The sequence below is a fragment of the Vespula pensylvanica genome, chromosome 10 (genome assembly GCF_014466175.1).
Source record: "Vespula pensylvanica isolate Volc-1 chromosome 10, ASM1446617v1, whole genome shotgun sequence".
Classification (NCBI taxonomy): Eukaryota; Metazoa; Arthropoda; class Insecta; order Hymenoptera; family Vespidae; genus Vespula; species Vespula pensylvanica.
The window spans coordinates 7,814,075-7,834,036 of record NC_057694.1 but is presented as its reverse complement, the minus strand read 5'-3'; the positions used below and the strand labels follow the sequence as shown (position 1 = coordinate 7,834,036).

The following is a 19,962-nucleotide window of genomic DNA, read 5'->3' as shown; positions in this document are numbered from 1 at the left end:
AAAGTCACCTAAGTATACCAAGCTTCTCCCAACAGGTCAGGATCTTAATTTTACTTGGACGCTAACATACTCTTGCATTCTCTCTTATCCCACTTCTCTTTCTCTCTCTCTCTCTCTCTCTCTCTCTCTCTCTCTCGCATTTAATAACAGACAGAATCGCCGATGCGTTTCGCGATGCACGAAATATTTGCGCGTATCAGAGATACGCTCGTTTCTCTCTGTGCCGATCGATTACAGTTTGAACGAGCGAGAGCTCGTAGCATAGCCGAGCTTTGCCCGGGCTTCCTTCCATCCTCCATTCTCGACATTACTCCTGAATAGTCTTTTAATGTTCGATGCGCATGCATAATTAGAAGGCCCATCCATCTTTGTCGGTAAGATTAGAAGCATTTAAGATAATAAGCTCTCCGAAAGCTTCTCACTCTCTCTCTCTCTCTCTCTCTCTCTCTCTCTCTCTCTCTCTCTCTCGCGCGCGCGCGCGCGCGCCCACATACCCACGCACATTTCACATACACATTTTCTCAACTTCTCTTCTTGGTTGAAGACTTCCGCAACGAATCCATTTATATTTATCTAACTTTTCCTATTTCATTTTCTTATCATTGATAAAAATCCTACTTGTAATTACTACTGCAAATATTATATCTACGAATAAATCATTCATAAATGAGATAGTGACAAACAGAGAGAGAGAGAGAAAGAGAGAGAAAGCTTGTTGCGTTCATCACAATGGCCGCGCGCAACGAGGATCTTACGTCGGTTATCAAGCTTCGTGCGAGGCTCTGAATAATATATCCAAGCTGCTGCAGCAGCGACGTCGTTCTGCGACACTCTCTGCGCTCTATCTCAGTGTCATTATATCGTATTAACAAAACGAAACTGGTATTTCGAAATCGTTAAGGAAATCGTTTCTCTCTTATTTCGTTCGGAGAACAAAACTCGACTCGATTTTTCGTCCTCGAGACCATCGCGTTTTTTTTTATGTATTATATTCAAACGCAAACAAAAACAAAGCGTTGCCATTCGTGACGTTTATACCAATCGAGACTGGCATAAACAAATTAACTTTCGATCTAACGCTATCTAAATTCCCTTTGGCTTTATTATGTCAAAATTTATTATAACGTGCTCCATCGAAGATGCAACGAATTTTCATCGATAATCAGAGAATCACTCTCCCCGTCGACATCGTTAAAGAGAATACAAAGTTCGAGTAAGTACGTTGAGATTAATTGCGAATCTCATCGATATAAGATTTTAATTTGATCGTCTTCAAACGTTTACGAACAAGGCGTTATCGAAGCTATTTTCGTTTAGATACTCGATCTCGATTTATAACGCACTTTTTCTTCTAGCCACGTTTCAAAAACACGCGATAAACCATGTAAAATTGTGACGTACACACGCACACGTTTATATATATATATATATATATATATATATATATATTTCATTTTGCCGAAACGATAGATTAACATCGTAAAATCGCGTAGCTACACATTCGGAGGCCATCGTAAAATAAGGTAATTTAAGCTCTGCACGAAATAGGAAACAAAATCGAAAATCAATAAAGCGAAAAATGCGCTGAACAGGCATAACGATTTTTATCTCAAAACCTAGAATATAATCTCTGAGCTGTCGTTTCGCGAAGTTGACGCGGTAACCGAAGAAGATAATTCATTGCTTGCGACAATCCATGACTGATGGTTTTTCGTAACGCTTCGTGATAAACGAGTTCGTTTAGATTCGATTTCGTTCGATAAACAGAGAGGCATTCGTATATACGATAGACGTACGTTGTTGAGTATCAATTTCGATTAAAGTATGAATAACTTATTAAAGTAGTATATTACGACTCGTTTTTTCATTTTCTACTCGTTCGCCAACGTTCGTAATATATCTGCGTTCTTTATCCGATATTATATTTTTTCAATCGATCGATCAATCGATTATAAAAATTGTTTGTTGGAGCAAATGGTATATTCTTTTTTTTCCTTTGTTTTTATTTTTCCTTTTTTTTTTCGAACGTTTCACCGCGATACAAAAGAATCTCGAAAGAAAAAAAGCAATCTTTTTACTTGCCCGTCCAAACGAAATTGTACATTGAAAGAGTAATGCACGTTCTCGTAGAGTGCCGCAAAGAAATCAGGCACAAAATTATAAGCTAATATTGAGCCACATTAAGATTTGTTTTTTGAGATTATATCGAAAGCTTTTTCCGTTTTAGTTACTTTTAATATTTGTACGAATGGATAAACGAGACTTCTTCTGTACGAATCTGATTCCAAAGTAATGTTGATTTTAGAAACCATTCGAAAACATCTTTAGCGTCAAGCTTCTTTTTATTCGACTTTTAAACGGTAGTGAATACGTCATACTTCTCGAAACGAGCACGTTTAGTTTTCTTACGAAATCTACGAATAGAAATTGTTCGATTCGGATATTATCGATCTCGTTGAAATCTAAATGAGAGATAGATACATGGACGGTTAAAGAAAGCCCACGTTATTTTACAGCTTTCCAAGTGTCATTGCTTGAACGAGAAAGGTAGACGATAAAAATAAGTGGACTTAGGGTAAACCAAAACATGCCTATCTTTGGTTGTACGAAAGAGGACAATTGTAGAAGGAACGCCTTTCTAAGGGCGAGAGAACGTGCGAATCGTGAAAAAGGTTTACCTTATTTATGTGGACCTTTCGAAAAGTTGTAAAATAAAAGGTATATTGTTTCTTTTGAAAATACTTTTAGAAAAGAAGAAATTGGAAAATTTGAACAACCCGAATCAAACGTCCGAACTTTCGAAAGTCGAAAACATTGATAAAGAAGATATCGTGGAACAAAACGATAAGTTAAATCCGAAAGAAGAGAAAGAAACGTCAGAATCGGAAAGAGGGATCGACGATTTGGAAGAATTATCTTCTTCCGTTAGAAATCAAGCCTTTATAGAGCAAATGCAGGAGGAATCTTAAAAAAAAAAAAAGAAAAAAAAGAGAGAGAAGGAAACATAGCGCTCTAAGAATAAGTAAAATTTTCCTATCCGAATTAGAATATATATTCGACTAAAGAAAGTTTGTCTTCTTAGAATATATATGTGTGTATATATATATATATACATCTCTGATTACATATCTTTACTTCCTGCAGGGGCGACCCAATTTTCGAACAGAAAGTTGCAATCGGAAAAATGTAAGAAAAAGTTTGAAAAGAAAAGTGAGTCCGCGTTAAAGTGGAACAAAAGTTTAAATCATATTTTGGACTTTTTCATTCGATTCGCGCTAATCCATTTCTAATTTATTTCATAAGTTAAGCGGTTTTCATCGTAACGTTTACTTCTCTCTATGCTAGAGCTTGCGGCATATGCCAAAACGAGAGGGAAGATATAAAGGATCGTTTGCATTTTGTTGAAAATTATCTAGAGATAAAAGGGAAAGGGGGAAGATAGTCAAAGGGTAAAAACTCTCTTTGGCAAATTCGCCTCGTTTTCGGATAATTATGTATGCATGAGGTGGAGAAGATCGAGATTAAATTAACGAAGGGAGAGATCCGAACTGCGGATACGATCATTTTCTCTCTTATAATTTCTTCGGATACAGTTTGCGAAGTCTGTTCTTTCTCGAGAGATATTACGTCGAGCGTATACAGAAGATAAATAACAATGGAGGAAGAGTACAAAACGCATCGGGGAGGAGGTAAAACTTCATATATTTTATCGCGTTTCTATCTCTCTCTCTCTCTCTCTCTCTCTCTCTGTCTGTCTGTATGAAAGATTCTTTTTCGATCTTCTTTGTTCCGTACACGCGCGCGAAGGACGTTCCTACTAAATTATGAAATTCCGTGGTAAAGGCATATCGCGAGTAAAGATTTATAAAGAATGTACGAATAGCTCCGATAATTACATCGTCTTATAAGAGAAATTATTTATGCACTCGTCGTTTTATTATATATATATATATATAAACAATGCATATATTCGCAACGAGCTCTTTTGTTCGCGACTCTCGCGGAAGTGATTATTTTCGTTGTTTCTTTACGTGCAAAGTAGATAAGCAGAAAATAGTAAAAAAATATTCATAACAATAAATAATGGAATAACGAACATACTGTAATATATATTGAAATAATAAAATATATATATATATATATATCCGAATGATAAAAAATGCCGAAACAATTGCAGAACAGGATAACAATGAAAACGGTAAAAAGAGAAATATTCCTACGAGCTCGGAAATGGAAGCAACGCATTTGCGAACGGATTCTCCTGCACGATCCGAAACTCACGAGAACGAGGATAACGAGGGTGAGACGATAGAATCCTGACGACGAGTTAGGAAAATTATTTAACGAATCGTATTCGACGAGGCTTAACGAAGCATTTTCTCCAAACTCGATTACCTTAATGCAAAAATACGATAATACGTAAATTCTTTTTCGATGCTTTATAATATTCCTTTGTATTTTTCAGAATACGAAACCGCTATTTTCACTCTGGCCACCTTCGCGGCAGTTTTTGTTCTCTATATATATATCGTCTATAGCCTTAGTAGTCCGCCATTAATATTACGCCAATGTTCTTATTCTTTCGATCGCCTAGAATAAATCATTTTCAACGATCCAAGACTTTTAATAAATAAAAAAAAATATATATATATATATATCGAACGTATTTCGAGCATACGGTTAATCCTTTATTATCCAAACAAATAGAGATGAAAGGTAATATGCAACGATCGTATTTTCAAAGGACGGTCAGCTTTAAGCTCGTGCAATGTCCCGCCAGAAATACGACGGCTATGAGATTTAAAGCTACGCGCGTTCGTGGACCTTCCTTTACGATGAAACTTCTCTAATCCGACGTCGGCAAACGCAATAATGCGGTTGGTAAACTTGCACCAACTGCCACATCCTCCTTGTGTCCTTTCCTATAGAGTGTTCCGTTATTCTTTCATCTCATTTAATGGAAAGTTGTTCTACGTGCTCGCGGGAAAAGACGGTTTAATTCGCAACTTCTATCCTTAAAAAGATTTGTCATGTACGTGCAGAGAAGGACACTGTTAAGTGGAAAGTACATTTTTTCAAAGCACAGATCGCACGTTTTTCTTTTCCTTCGTATTTCCGTCTTTGTTTCTTCGAAGTAGTGCATCGTATCTCGAGTCAATGCGAATTTTTCCCGCTCTTCCTTTCTCTCTCTCTCTCTCTCTCTCTCTCTCTCTCTCTTTCTCTGTGTTTCTTCATCTTCTTAAAGCAAGATAAGCGAGTAAGCTTTGCTGTAGTTTTTCACAGGTCGAGAGAGAAAAAGAGAGAGGGTCGTATAATTCATACGTAGTTAACATTTGAGACTTGTTACGCTCAGCGTGGAAGTGGACAAATAAAGTTGAAAAGAAAAGCTTCTTTATAAATATCTACGCGTAATATCTTCTTCGAAACCATCGTACTTTTTTTATTAATATATCGTGACGTTTTATCTCGCGATACGTATAGCAGCATATATGTAGAAAAAAGAACTAAATCCTGTTTACGAACGAAGGAACGAAATATACGGATTTGAAACTCTCGAATATTTTTTGGACCGACTCGATTTCAGTGATATTGAGAACGATAAAATTCTCGGGTGATCTTTTTTCCTTTGCTCAGCATATACACAGGTATACCCTTCTGCGGAAAAATTGCTACGTGACAAAAATCCTGCCAGTCACGAATTTCTCATAAATGCGTTTCTCAATTTGATCTCTCTCTCTTTCTCTCGTTCTCGCTCTCTCTCTCTCTCTCCTTCTCTCTCTCTCCCTCTCCCGAAAAAGAGAGAATTAATTAAGCTCTCAATGAAATCGGTTCGGATCACTTTTTACATTCGTACTACTTTTATCTTCCTTAGCTTTTTTCCTCGCATTCATGCTCTTCGTTCAGCTTCCATGTCATTCAAGACAAAGATACCCGCACAAAGGATCTTTGTCGAATCGTTCAGCGATTTTTCTCAACGTTAACGGCCAACTTTCGTCAAAGAAACATAGAATAGGGGTTTTTAATAGAGCAAAGGCTATTGTCCTTCACTGTGACGAATATTTCCTTCTCCTTTCGCGACCTCCGAAAGATGAAAGGAAGAATGATGAAAAGGCTGATGCGCTGATTAGAAACTTTCATCATGGTAAGATCAAAGTTTTGAAAAATTTAAAAAAAGGGACTGCAACGTTCGAAATGTTTCCAAGACAAATACGTTAGGATAATTGTATTAAAATGGTCAATTTATTCTGTAATCGTGTTCGATAAAACGGGAGTACACAAATAATGATCACGCGTTTGCGTGTTCACCCTCGGCTCATCCTCTCGTACGTCACGACCCTTCCAAGCGGGGGCGACGAACGATGTTGCACGAATCGAAATTACCACCACCGTGCACATCTCGGCGATTAGGTTAAATTTCAATTTCTGTTAGGGTGCTGCTCGGTATCCGAGACTATTGGATTTTCCAAGCTCTTTAGGAAATCTCTTCAATCTGACAGGACACGAAATGGTGATTAGAAATGTATAGAATCGAATTCATCGATGTTCGTCCTTCCTTGAATATCCGTTTCGATGTGAAATTCGCGAAGATGATATGTCAAAAAAGTAGTACCCCCCCCCCTCTCTCTCTCTCTCTCTCTCTCATCAAATTTCAATCGCATACGGTGCAAACGACAGCTCCATTTTCGTCAGTCGGCGAGCTTTCGTTCTGTCTGTCGCTAATAAATAAACTTAATCAACTATATTCATAACATATAGGAAAATTTAAGCACGAAACCATTATATTCGATTTGCGCCACTAAAAGTACCTAACTCGTACAAACGAATTTTCGAAATAGTTTATAGGGAGAAACGTTACCGCTTGAATCGCATGCGTCTGAAAGAGTAATGGTTGCTAACTTTATTCCGAAATATACTAATAGACGGCAATTAGCGATGCAAGTAGAGTTACCACAAGCCGATCATCAGACGTTGGTATACGTTGGGTACCTTGGTGATTAAAAGATAGAATCACTCCCCTCTCTTCTCGTCCTTTCCCTAGCCTAATCTCTTTTCACGTAAACCGCTTTTCTCTGTCGTATGTTCATATTTAGAGAGATTTCTCTTCTTTTTTCTTTTTTTCTTTTTCTTTCTTTCTTTCTTTTTTTTTTTTTTTTTTTTTTAAGGATACTTAACCACGAACGTCCCTTAATCGCTCTACTTAGTGGGTTTTCCCAAAGGATCCCTAACCTCGAAAAATTTTCTATGGACCAGTAATTTCTCCGTAAGCTCGCGACATCGTAAATTCTCCTTTGATTTATTATTTCTTCAAAGACCTCCCTATCTTTTCTCACGAATTTCTTCGAGCACCATCATTCACACGAATCGTATAGAAAGCTCGTATCGCGTCATGCTTTTCAATACTTCATCCGATCGAGCTTTGATATCAACGATCGAACTTTATATAAATCAAAAGTATCGTCGATATATTATTACATTGTTATCTTTTTTTCAAATAATAAGGATCAAAGATATGTATAAATTAAAAAGGACGTTGTCAAAGGAAAAGTGAAACGTAAAATTTTTAATTACGACTACCCGTTTCGTACTTATGTACATCGGTCTACGTTATAAGTATTTCTTCACGATCGATTATCGAATTATCGAACTTTCCCGTTTTTGAACCGAAATAAAAGAAAACTATTTTCACGGGTAAAGTTCGTACGTTTATTATCACATTTACTCATTTTAATAGAGAAATACCAAGTATTATTTTAAAACCGAGAGGTTACAGGCGTTTAACGTTTCGTTACGATCATACTAACAAAATTTCATTCCATTAATAATATCAACACAATAATCACGGATACTCTGAAACGTGGATTTAATTAACGTTTATCCAATCGATTTTCGCATTAGTCATTTTATTTATTGTACATGAAGAATCTTGCATCACGATTCGATGTTATTATTTACTATATACTTTAAATAACAGCAGAATTACTATCGTATGTTTAAAAGAAAAGAAGAGCAAATTTATATTCAATTCGTATATAATCAAACATCGTCGCATATTTTGCAAAACGCAATATTTTTCGTATCCGTGTTTATCTAACGATCAATTTTATGAAACATTAACAACATTCGCAGGATATACTATCATATATGTATGTATGTATGTATATACATATATATATATATTTTTTAACGAGGACACACTCATAACGTCCGCATCATATAATAAAATCATAAAGCGGAAATGTTCGAAGCAAGAGGAGTGAAATACTCGACGAAGAGGAGGAAAGAGGAGTAAAGGGAGGAGAGGGTTGAAGAAGAGATAGTAAAAGGGAGATGACGTCTGAAAGAGATCCTTTTTTCTGAAGGAGGCTGATGCGTTCGAGATATCATTGTCGTAGGATCTCTTCGAGTGACATTTCTCGGAAGCTCTCCATTTATTTCTCAATCATTGAAATTTGCATTCAACGTTTGTCACGACTCTAGTCACATTTAACTGCCGATCACGTTTTCTTTTCTTTTTCTTTCCATTTCTTTTTTTCTTTTCTTTTTTTCTCTCTTCTTTCTTTCTTTTTCTTTTTTTCATCATCTTCAAACGCGATACGTTCGTTTAAACGTTCGATTAACGCTCGACGCTAAATCAAATTTTCATTTTAAACGCGTAACGCCATTGTTTCAATAAATTTTCCACGGACAATGTCGAATCAGAAAAATCCACAAAAATTAACCGGAACCGCGATACCGTGCGAGAGCACGATTACAAAAAGCTTGCGTTGATTAGCAAACAAAGAAGGTGATTGCAATTAGTCGTTGGTAGCGACGTCATCGTAAGAGGATTGATTCGTTTGAACAAATTTCGTAACGTTATCCACCGAGAAACGAAGCGTAGGGATCCTTGAAAAATATTCCATTTCAATGCGTTCGCATTTTCAAAACGATCGTTCTTTAAATAATTATCGACGTCGAATTCGTTCGCATCTAACTTTTCTCTCCATCGACAAGTTTTAGGAATACCGTATTATACGGTAAAAGTAGTTACGGTCGGCTACCATGATTCTCGAAAGTAACGAGTTTCCTACGAATTTTGATGCGGAATTAAATATAAACTCGTTGTAATTTCTCCACCGGTCGTATTTGTTATCCTTGTTACATTATACGAATTGTCGGAACGAGTCTGCCCGCAAAAATAAATTCAAAGAAATATTAAAAGATACGACGGGAGATATATCTACCGGTTCGAAATTTTCCTCATAAACGTAAATGCATTATGACTAATTCGTTATTACGAAGCGTGGTTGGAATCGTCACGACGCAAGTATTCTCCTAAAGAAAAATAGAAAAGAAAAGTAAAAGAAAGAAAGAAAGAAAAAGAAAATAGAAGAAAGAGAAAAAGGAAAAAGAGAAGGAAAAAGACGACGCGTCTATAAAACATCGAAAAAGTGGTAACACCGGTGGATCTTTAAAACATACACGCGGCATTACACGCGGAATGGTAAATTACGCTTGCCACTTCGGTGGGTTCGTCGATGAATGGCAATGAAAGGGCGACGATATGCATTTAAAAACGATGAAAAATAAGGTTAGAAACTAATTGTAAGCCAACCTCGAGCGATCTTTGCGAGGAAGCCCGGAGCAAACTAGACTTTTAAAGAGAAGAAAAAAAGAGGAGCCGTCGCGTCGCTCGCTTGATACATCGTCGTAGCACGATTCGCGATTACAAACTCAGACATCACAGTTTTCTCTCGAAACGGCCATCGTTGCGAGACGAAAGAAACGATGACAACGACCGAGCAAAGAATTCTCGGTAGGCAAAGAAGAGGTAAAGGGAACAGGAGACGCCAGCAAAGTTGTACTTTTATTTCCATCGAGACATCGAGCGTGTTTGTCTTTGATTTTATATGATCTCTGCGGAGCGAGTTTCGAAACGGTCGAACTTCACTCGTGCCAGCGTTATTTTCTCTTTCTCTTTTCTTTCGAATTAAACTTTGATCCTGATTCGATCCACGTATAATTTATCTCTTTCGTTCTCCTCGCAATGCCTTTAGTTTCTCGGATGTTTCTTTTCAAATAAATTTAAACGCCTTTACATTATCGAACAGAAAAGAAAAGTAGATTTATAGATACTTGTAGGTTTATTAATCTAGTTGTCCAAAGGGAACGATGCAACATAGATCGGTACAAGAGTCTGTCACAGAGATCCATATATGTAACTGGAGTACTCTGTATATGTAACTAAGTGTTGGCTACGATGTACACATAATCTTATATACCTGCATACATATGTATGACGTATAATGCATAGCCATGTGTATATACACGGAGGATGGTCTCGAAGCGGTTTGGGACCGAAAGCGAAACGTATCGAAGCGTTAGGTTTCTCCTTCTCCCTCCTCTTGTCCGTATTATACCGTATCAGTGCGTCGTCGTCGTCGTCGTCGTCATCGTCGTCGTCGTCCTCCTCCTCGTCCTTGTCCTCGTCCTCGTCCTCCTCTTCATCGTCCTCGTCCTCGTCATCGTCCTCGACGTTATGTCGGCACTTGGTACTACCCCGCAAATGGCCGCCTATGCCCGGAGATTCGTGGTATCTGTCGTCGAGAGGCATCGGTGGTCACCCTTCGGCATCGTTCAATTTTCCGTAATGGGTTCTCACGTCAAATGTGCTTCCCGATAGTGTAGTATCAAATCGAACTAACCGGCCGTCCTCTTCCTCCTCATCCGTTTCAAATGTTCTCTCTCTCTCTCTCTCTCTCTCTCTCTCTCTTTCTCCCTCTTTCTCTCTCTATCTCTGTCCCTCTGTCTCTCTTTCTATTGGTCTCATTCTCGGTCTTATTCTCACTCCCATTTCACTCACTCTCTAACCTAACCAACACGGCTCGACCGGAAACGTCCAAGCTTGTCGAACGGCTATTCCCGATCATCGTATCCAAAGAAACGATTACACTCGCAGTACCCCTCTTACCGGAAACATTTCAACGTTTCCAACTTGACGAGTTTCCGAAATGTTTCGCAAACCTAACCGATAGAATTTGACACGTTCACCCTGATGACAGTCGATAAGACTCAAAGTCAGAGAAATCCTCTGACCCCGTACGTCGACGAAAAGTTTTTCCTCCCTTTTAATTGGATCTTTCGAGAACCATCTACGAGTTTCTCATTCTTAACGTCGGCGTTCTAAACGGATTAATCTCTACATCTACCGAAATAGCTAGGTATAAATTTGTAATATACCAATCATCGTCGAAATCAAGATCTCGTTAGAGATATTTCCCTGAAACTAACTTCACGAATTATCGTTAATGGTTTACGCTGTAGGCCCATAACAATAACCGTTTCCCAAGATAATCAAGAAAATTTAATTTCACTATTGACGTACGTACGTTTTGTAGAGAATTTTCCTTCCCGGCAGGCCGACAGTTTGATAATCCAACGAAAACACTTCGTTGATTGCGATTGACAGTCCCATCGGAATTTCCAGACTACTTCCTCCGATTCAGATCGAAATTGATACTCCGATAGACGAACCTTCAGGAAATGAAAAGGACATTGATATCCGCTCGTACGATCGACGCGAATCAGCGAAAACTAGTACGAAGTCGTGGCAGGAGTTGTCACGTCCTTTTACATGTTCCAACAAAAAATTGGAATCTCGATTGATGCGTAGAAAGAACTTGAACGACGAAGATATTTCTCTGATACGTCGGATAATGACGTATCGAGAGGGAGAGAGGCGGGGGAGGGAAGAGAGAGAGAGAGAGAGAGAGAGAGAGAGAGAGAGAGAGAGAGAGAACGCGAAGAAGTTCTATCAACTCTCTTCGTTAGTTTCTCATTCGAGTACGATCGCATCGAGCAATTTCTCTAAAGGATACGTCTACGTTAATAACGTAGAAAACTCGAGATGATCGCACGATCGATCCACTTGCTCGCTTCAGCATGGATGCGGAAGGATAATTAATAAATTTAGCGACGACAGCGAGGACAGCGAGGAAGGAGAAACGACACTAACGAGAAGGTACATAAGTAGCATTCTGGATGGTAGAAGAGGAACGATATATCAAAAATCTGTCTTTCTCTGTAAGTGGTGGTAGTAGCGGCGGCAGCGGTGGTGGTGGAGGAGGAGGAGGAGAAGGAGGAGGAGGAGGAAGAGGAGGAGGTGAAGGAGGAATCGGCAGTGCGGTCGAACGGCACCGCGGTGCGATGGAAGCGCGCAGACGTAGAGATTCTCTTCCACCTAGTCGTGATGCGATGCCGTGCGGTGTAGTGCGGTGCGGCGTGATGTGATGCGGTGCGGTGCGGCGCGGCGTGGTGCGGTGCGTTGCGCGGCTGCTCCATTCTTTGGGTCAGGAGGATGAATGAGAGGGAGAGAACGCTTGCGAAGGACGCTCGGGGGATGTCAGCGGGTTTCACCCCAGCCAATGCTGCGGACTACTACCGCCCCCCTCGTGGCTAAAAATAGCGTTGCCGCTGACGTCATCGATCCCTTCCTCTTTCTCTCGCTCAGGCTCTATCGGCGTCGCGCCGGATAAAAGCATCGCGACTACGAGTCGCGTAAAATCCGAGCTCGAGTCGAGGACCGGCTAAATTTTCTCTTCGAAGTTTCTCTTTCTCTCTCTCTCTCTCTCTCTCTCTCTTTCTCTCTCTCTCTCTCTCTAGTCGTGCAGGATACCACGATTCCGGCGATTGCCTATTGTCCTTCCTTCGGCGAGTCGTTATTCCTCGTTTCTCCTCGTTTCTCATCTGGTACGACGCTAACGAGCCACTAGTTACGAATAACCCGTTATTATTCTTCTAGAAACCAAGACGCCATGCCAACTATATTTCGATCGAAACAGAAAACGTTACCTGGAGTTAGTTCCGTTTCTCTTCGATCGACTCACCGAGAGTACGCTCGGAGAACAAAGAGGAAACGCTTTCGCGTTTATTTAGCTATGCCGTTTGTACGCTAAATCGCTAATCGGTGGATAAAACGTTGCCGCTCGTAAAGTACCTCTTTGCATTATTAACTAGCTACGGAACGCGTTTTCGTCGACTCTTATCAATCTTCTTTATCAATTCCTTTTTCTCGACCTATCACGTAAAAAATATTCCCTCGGACTCTATTTTCAATTCTTGCTGGAGGCAAATTAAAACTTTCTCATTTTCGAAAGATCCTTCTCGGAATAATAATGACTCGATTCTCCTCAAAGTAAATCCATAGGTCGTACGATACGGAACGTATCGATCGATTTTCCACGTTGCATCCAGTTCTCGACCGTAATTATTGACTATCTCTCTAAGTACTTGGACTTTACGACTACACGCTTTCGAGTTTAGAGTCCTGTTCTGATATATCCGCACGTTGTACAGGTTTACGGATACCATGACCCAAGTAATCACCAATACGAAAGTCGAACGTTTCGTTTCGTACGTTCAAGTTTAAATATCGTTCGAAAAGATTTAGTAGTAGGGCTTAATGTCGTTTCGAGACTCGAAGTATCCTTCTGATGGCCGGTTAACGTTCGTAATCTTGTCCGAGCGTTGCTTGTCGCAAATTTAACTGCTTTTACTACATTCGGCTTGTTTTTTAATGTACTCAGCGTTTCAATCCCGCGTTGTATATTTTTTTTTTCGAGCTTTATCGAGCACGTACGCCTTATCGAAAATTTTACTCCTGTTTCGGACAAAGGAGAAAAGAATTTTTTTTCCACGAAAATTATTGACCGCGTCAACCGAGCCCATATAAATTCTATTATAGTAAAATATAAAGTTAATACTAAAATACCATATAAAATACATGGGAGGTAACGCGACCGAATACTCGGCAGTTGCGAAAGCATTAAGCTGCAAAATGTTTCGATGGAATGTTTAATACAGTGAGTGCGTTGACTGCATCGTGTTCGCGAGAGGAATCGATTTTAACCGAGTGAATTTGTTGCGCTTCGATGAGCATTTAGAAAAATTGAAATAATTTTCAAATATTCTCAACTATGAAATTCTTCGAATAGCTTAACACGAACCGACGCATGTAGGTGTACGTAATATTATATAGACGAGATAAAGAAAAATAAATAAATGCGATAAATATTAATCGTTATTATTAAAAGTAATATACTTTTTCTTCGTAACGACGATTTTTCTCTGGCCGCCTTGGCACTCACTCTCTCTCTCTCTCTCTCTCTCTCTCTCTCTCCTCCCTCTCTCCTTCTGTTTAACGTCGAATAAATAAATATAAGCAGTTGAAAAAGTATCCGCTTCGGTAAAGACGAAAGGAAGTTTATGAGAAAAATAAAGAAAAAAACGAAACGAAAGGAAAAAACGAAAAAAAGGGATAAGAGTAGGCGCGAGGCAGCGGTCGGTACGCTACTTCCTGAAAGATAACGAGTCGCGTACCACCGTGGAGGGCAACGTCGTTAAAACTTTGCCACTCGTCGGCGAAAAACGAGCAAACTGAATATATGTAGCTACCTATTTATGTGTATGTATATTTAAATAAGCTTTCCAGACGCCGCGGAAACTCCTCGTGTTTCTTTCGCGAGGCCGATTTTCTAAGAAAATGGTTATTTCTTGAAAAATATTTCCGTGTTCTGCAGCAGCCATCAAAGTCAAACGATCGGAGTCGTTCTCGAGTCCAATATTCGAACGCGTTAGCTCCTACGATTTATTTTTTATCTTATATCTTTGAACGTATTCCAATCGTCGTTCTGCATAAAAAGAATTTTAGCAAGCTACTTTGCGTGTAACTCTACATAGAGAAAAATCGATTCGGTATGCAAAGTAGTGGGTCGCGAGTAACTGATAAGAAATATAACGGTACAGAGAACGGTACAGAGAACGTAGAGAGATTAAGGGCTCAAAGGATAGGAACAATAGGGAAACGTTTTGATAACCGTTTGTCCACGGTAAGCTAATCCTTGGAGAACAGTATGCATCTCGACGTGGGAGCACGCATACGTAATTTGGTATTAGAGCGTATCGCTGTAACATCGGACGAGTAACAATCCCGCATAATATAATCGATATCTTTTTATTTTTCTATCTCTCGAATAGAATAGCGATATTCGCTGGAGAGAATACGGCATCTCGTTGTTCGACATCTTTTGTACGATTCTTTATATCGAACTGGAGCATATTCGAGGGAATTAACGTCATAGGATAGATTCGATTCGATTCGATCGTTTGGGGATCGTTCAAAGAAGGAAAGTCGGCGTTATCGGCGCTCGAAATGAAAACGCGAATGGTGGTCGTTCATGAGAGACGCGAAATCGTTTCGAAAATGGCGAGAAGAAAGTTTCACGGATCGGGGATAAAAGTGGCAGAGGATTTCAATCGGAAATGGGCTTGCAACGGACCGAATAAAAAGAGAGAGAGAGAGAGAGAGAGAGAGAGAGAGAGAGAGAGAGAGAGAGAGAGAGAGAGAGAGAGAGAGAGAGAGAGGAGTCGTGCGCTAGCCGACGGCACAATTTAAACTTTCCAGTTTTCTTCCTTTGGTTTATGCTTCTTTCGAATAAAGAGGAAATATTCTTATGAAAATTTTGGACGACGAAAGACGATGTTAAAGGTTCGACATTGACAACACGCGAAATACCGATCGCGTCGAGTACGTTAAGAGCATTTGGCTACGTTCCAACGCAAAAGTATCGATACTTTTGCCGATATACAAAAGACGTTTCGACAAATTTTTCATTTCACTTTAACATTCTATACCCGTTCTTATCGTTCGACTGATCGACGATATCTATTAGAAAGATAAAAAGAGATCAATGCTCAAATATTCGAGTAATACCGAGCGTTGCATCGTGCGTTGCATCGCTTCGTTGTATCGATTCGTTCACGAGCGAATTGATAATAAGCAATCTATATAGCGCTAAGCAAAGACGACACGATGAAGACTAGGGTACGCGTGAATCGAAGAGGAGCGATCAAAGTTGGATCAAAGGAGTTTGGTTCGCTCGCTGGCTTCGTTCGCTGGCTTCGCTAGCTGGCTCCGCTCGCTGGCTCCGCGTACGTATGTACTTACCTATACGTACGTATATCTGGCATAGAGCCAATGCAGATTTTCCGTCCTAGCGTAATTCCCATTGCAGTAGCCCACCGGTAGCACGGCGATGGTGCGACGTTAACTCGGCCATTTCCTTCTAAAAGGTGAAAAGAGTGAGCCCGTAAAGAGAAGAGAGCCTCGTTCTTCCGAATGCTTTTTCTCGCCAGAAGAAAATGTAGTTCGAATCGATAAATCTACAGATACATTTTTAACACTTACGTACTACCTAACGTTATTATTAATAATACCTTTACTCGAATCGAACATTGCTTTCATTGTTAGTCCGTTCAGCTCTACAAACGCGGTTCCCTTTAATCGATCGAATGGAACGAGCGAGCGAGCTCTTTTCGCTTTTTCTTGATTTAACTCGAGAACCAACGCGAAAACGTATTAACTTTTTTCTCTTTTTACACGCAAAACGCAACCCAGACACGAGAAATCGTTGATTATTCTCTCGGGCATATCGGTCCATCCTGCTATATCTATTTACTTACTTATACCTCATTAGAAAAATCTAAATATTCCCTTATGGAAAATTACACATGGCTATATTTGTTCGGAGCCATTAAGAAAATTGAACGAGCAGTCGTACGATCCTTTTCGTCGTAAACGCTCGTCGCCGACGAAGGAAATTAATCGCAAATTAATCGTATCTGGCACGGTATCGGCTTTCCTACATTTTCTATTTTCCTCCAACCTTTCAAACGAGTTAGACGAATCGCGATCATTGAAAAGCGGCACCTCTAGGTGATGGAAATTAATCTAATCTTTTCGTTCCATCTTCTTCTTCTTCTTCTTCTCCTTCCTCCTCCTCTTTTTCTTTTTCTTAGTTCCTCGTTCTTCGTTCTTCTTCGTCCTTCCATCGAACGGTTCAAGATATACAATCGCATCGAGGATCACCTTCGAGTTCTAATTTATTTTTAGCCTCCGCTAGCAAGCCTTCTGGCTTTTCTTCGACTTTCAACCGACATCCGATTCTCCTACCAATTTCCTTCCACTTGACTGTGAGTGGATTAAGCCAAGGTTACATCGCCGTCGCGATTATTTCGATCTTCTCTACTAGAGTAGAACGAATCGCAAATAAATTTTTCTTCCGACTGGTCGACTCGGACAACGTCGAAAATAACCAACGAAATCTTTAAGTACGATTATCGATTTTTATATTCTACAAACCACCGTCGTCGTTGTCGCTGACCAATCTCCCCTTTCTCCCCCCGTTAAATTTATTATCACATTTATTCGTCCTTGACACTTTCTTATCGTAAATCGATACAGTTTCATATACCCACTTCTAAGGATTCGTTTGCGTTAGAAAAAATTTTATCCGAATAACCGAGCCATCCATTCTCGCTGTCTTAAAAACGTTCCTTCGGTAAAGGTTCAAAAGAAATTGTATTAGTCCGGTCGCTGATCGATCACAACCGAACAAACCACTTCTAACAACGACAATAGATCCGTCTATATACATCGAACTTTTCGAAAGATCGGCTGTCCTAAACCGGGACCAATGTATAAAGCATGTATTTCGTCGAATCTGGAATTGAAATTTTATTCCGCTACTCCATCGAATTTCACCGTATTTCTTTGCTATTCGGATATCCCCGGACGTAATGAAGTCTCGATCGATTTAGCCTTATCTAAATGGATGCCTATCCGAAAAATGACTTGAATTATTCTCCTTTTTCAAATCTTTTTCCCGACACTCTGATTATCAATTCTACACTTTTCTCTGACGTCTCTTGAAAATAATCTCTTCGACAAAAGGATATCCTTTTTTCATAGTTTCCCTTTTTCTTTCTCTTTCTCCCTACTCTTCCCTCCCCCCCCCTCTCTCTCTCACACAGCAATAAACGAAACCGATAAATTCGTATAGAAGGGTAACCGTATCTTGCTTTTCCGTTTCATTGCATTGTGATCGAGCCGTGACCCGTACAACGATCGCACGCTCGATATACCACAATATCGCGGTATTGTCATTACATGTCGATATTTTTTTCTCTCTTGCAAAAAGAGAAAAAACAGGGAAAAAGAAAAAATTTTATCGTAATCTAGTGCAACGTTTCGCAGAAAAAAATGGTTTGTCCTTCGTTCGAGAGTAAATGCAAAAGCCGGTTGCTGCATTGATAACGATGGTAATTATTTTAATAAGTTATATTTCCTTTTGGATTAATTAAAAATTCTGTTGGAAAATTTTATATCATTCTGCTCAATAATATCGAGTAATCACGTTTAATTAAATTAAAACGTCCAACGGAAATTAATCTTAGAAGGTAATATATCAATGTGGAAACGAAAATACTCGAAAATAGATAATGAAATATGCTTGCAAGAGACATCCAAAATTGAAACGTTGGTATTATAATAATCCGATGCATCAAGGTACAATGTCGCGTGGAATACGATATATCTAAATATATACTTCGCTATGCGACCATGCATTATTCTCTCCATATATTTTCATTACCGATACACGAATCTCGTTGGTGACCTCTTCGATTCGATTATTTTTTTCTCATTTCAGCTAAATTGGACGGTGTGAAAACTTATATGCGAATGAGACGGGTACCGAATCATCTCCAGGTTAAAGTGATCAAATGGTTCGATTATCTCTGGTTGACGCAAAAATGTTCGGACGAGGAGAAGGCCGTCAGCTGTCTTCCCGGTGAGTCATGTTTCCTTTATATTTCCACTAACTGAATCGTTAGTTATATATTTCGTTCATTAAATCACTCTATTAACAAACGTCTCCTACGAAAATACATATTATCCTTTCGCACGAGTAACTCATAGATATATCCACAGCTCGTACATACGGTTCGCACGAAAGAGTTAATTTCGAGTGGCAGTCAGCTTGAATTATTCTAGCAGAAGGGAAATATGAAAGCGTATGGGACGAGACCTTGGAACGAAATAAAACTGAATTGCTTTTATTGTTAGGTAGTAAGAAAATAATGATTTGAAATGGTAGATGTTGAAAAACGTTGCTGAGAAGAAACGATTGTGCCGAGAACGTTGCATCTCAAAAGAAACGATTCTTGTCGATATTTAATACGATCTCTTCCTCTCTCTCTCTCTCTCTCTCTCTCTCTCTCTCTCTCTCTCCCCTTTTTCCAAACCCAACTCTCATCAATATGCATGATATAAACAGAATTCGAGGAATGCGTTGCAATTAAAATAAGGTGAAATCTCAGAAAGATCGTATTTTTAATTCGACTCGATTCTAACGTAACGTTGATATTTTTCGACAAAAATCAGAATTGGACACTGGTGAGAAATAAATTCCTAGGATAACTTGTAAGTGAAACCAAAGGTTTATACCCGATGTCTTTTACGGATTATCGGTAAGCTTTTCCCAGAGGTCGGAGTCCATTTTATCACTCACGTAAGAAACTTCGCAACTTGGAAACAACTTTGACTCTGCGTTCGTAACTCTAACGCAGTTTTTATTTAATAAAATGCAAAACATCAGAAAATTAACATTAACAGCGATTTCATACTTTTCATTTCGTGTCAACATTAAAATACGAAATTATTATATGAACGTCTCTAGGTAATGTGAAAACGTAAATGAAATTCATGGTAGTAAGTTATTATTTTATTGTCAAAGTTAAACGTCTTTCTCAATAATCCTCCGGTAAAAGGAAATAGCATTGAGAGGTATAGGAGACTTAACGAAGGAATAGGAGAGTGGTATTAAAGGGAATCGTTTCGTTTCACGAATGAGATGCATTTCTCGATGCAATAACGTTTCCATGAAATGCAGATTCTAAAGTTTCGAACGATAATACCGATATAAAGAGAAAACATGAATGAAATATTATTACGAAATGAAAAATATTATTCTTTCAGAGCAGCAAACAGAAAAGTCGGCTTTGATACGTTTTACTTTTTTTTTCTTTCGTTTGCTTTCTCTTTTTTCTTCTATTTTTTCTTTTTTTTTTTGTTTTTTTTTTTTT

The 19,962-nt window shown here is 39.0% G+C and overlaps 1 protein-coding gene and 2 long non-coding RNA genes across 10 annotated transcripts in view; all 3 read left to right on the top strand.

Moving 5' to 3' along the window:
• Positions 1 to 19,962, top strand: part of LOC122632640 (potassium/sodium hyperpolarization-activated cyclic nucleotide-gated channel 3) — a 54,189-nt gene that overhangs the window by 28,143 nt on the left and 6,084 nt on the right. For all 8 annotated transcript variants that reach the window (XM_043819707.1, XM_043819704.1, XM_043819705.1 and 5 more), the window contains one exon: positions 18,528 to 18,668. In XM_043819707.1, the coding sequence (XP_043675642.1) occupies positions 18,528 to 18,668 (141 nt within the window). The remainder of the gene's footprint in view (positions 1 to 18,527; positions 18,669 to 19,962) is intronic.
• LOC122632648 lies at positions 518 to 2,989 on the top strand. The gene is made up of 3 exons (XR_006327909.1): positions 518 to 1,213; positions 2,517 to 2,672; positions 2,749 to 2,989. It is a non-coding gene; the product is annotated as an uncharacterized LOC122632648 (long non-coding RNA).
• LOC122632647 lies at positions 2,991 to 4,613 on the top strand. The gene is made up of 5 exons (XR_006327908.1): positions 2,991 to 3,022; positions 3,145 to 3,210; positions 3,346 to 3,689; positions 4,178 to 4,300; positions 4,466 to 4,613. It is a non-coding gene; the product is annotated as an uncharacterized LOC122632647 (long non-coding RNA).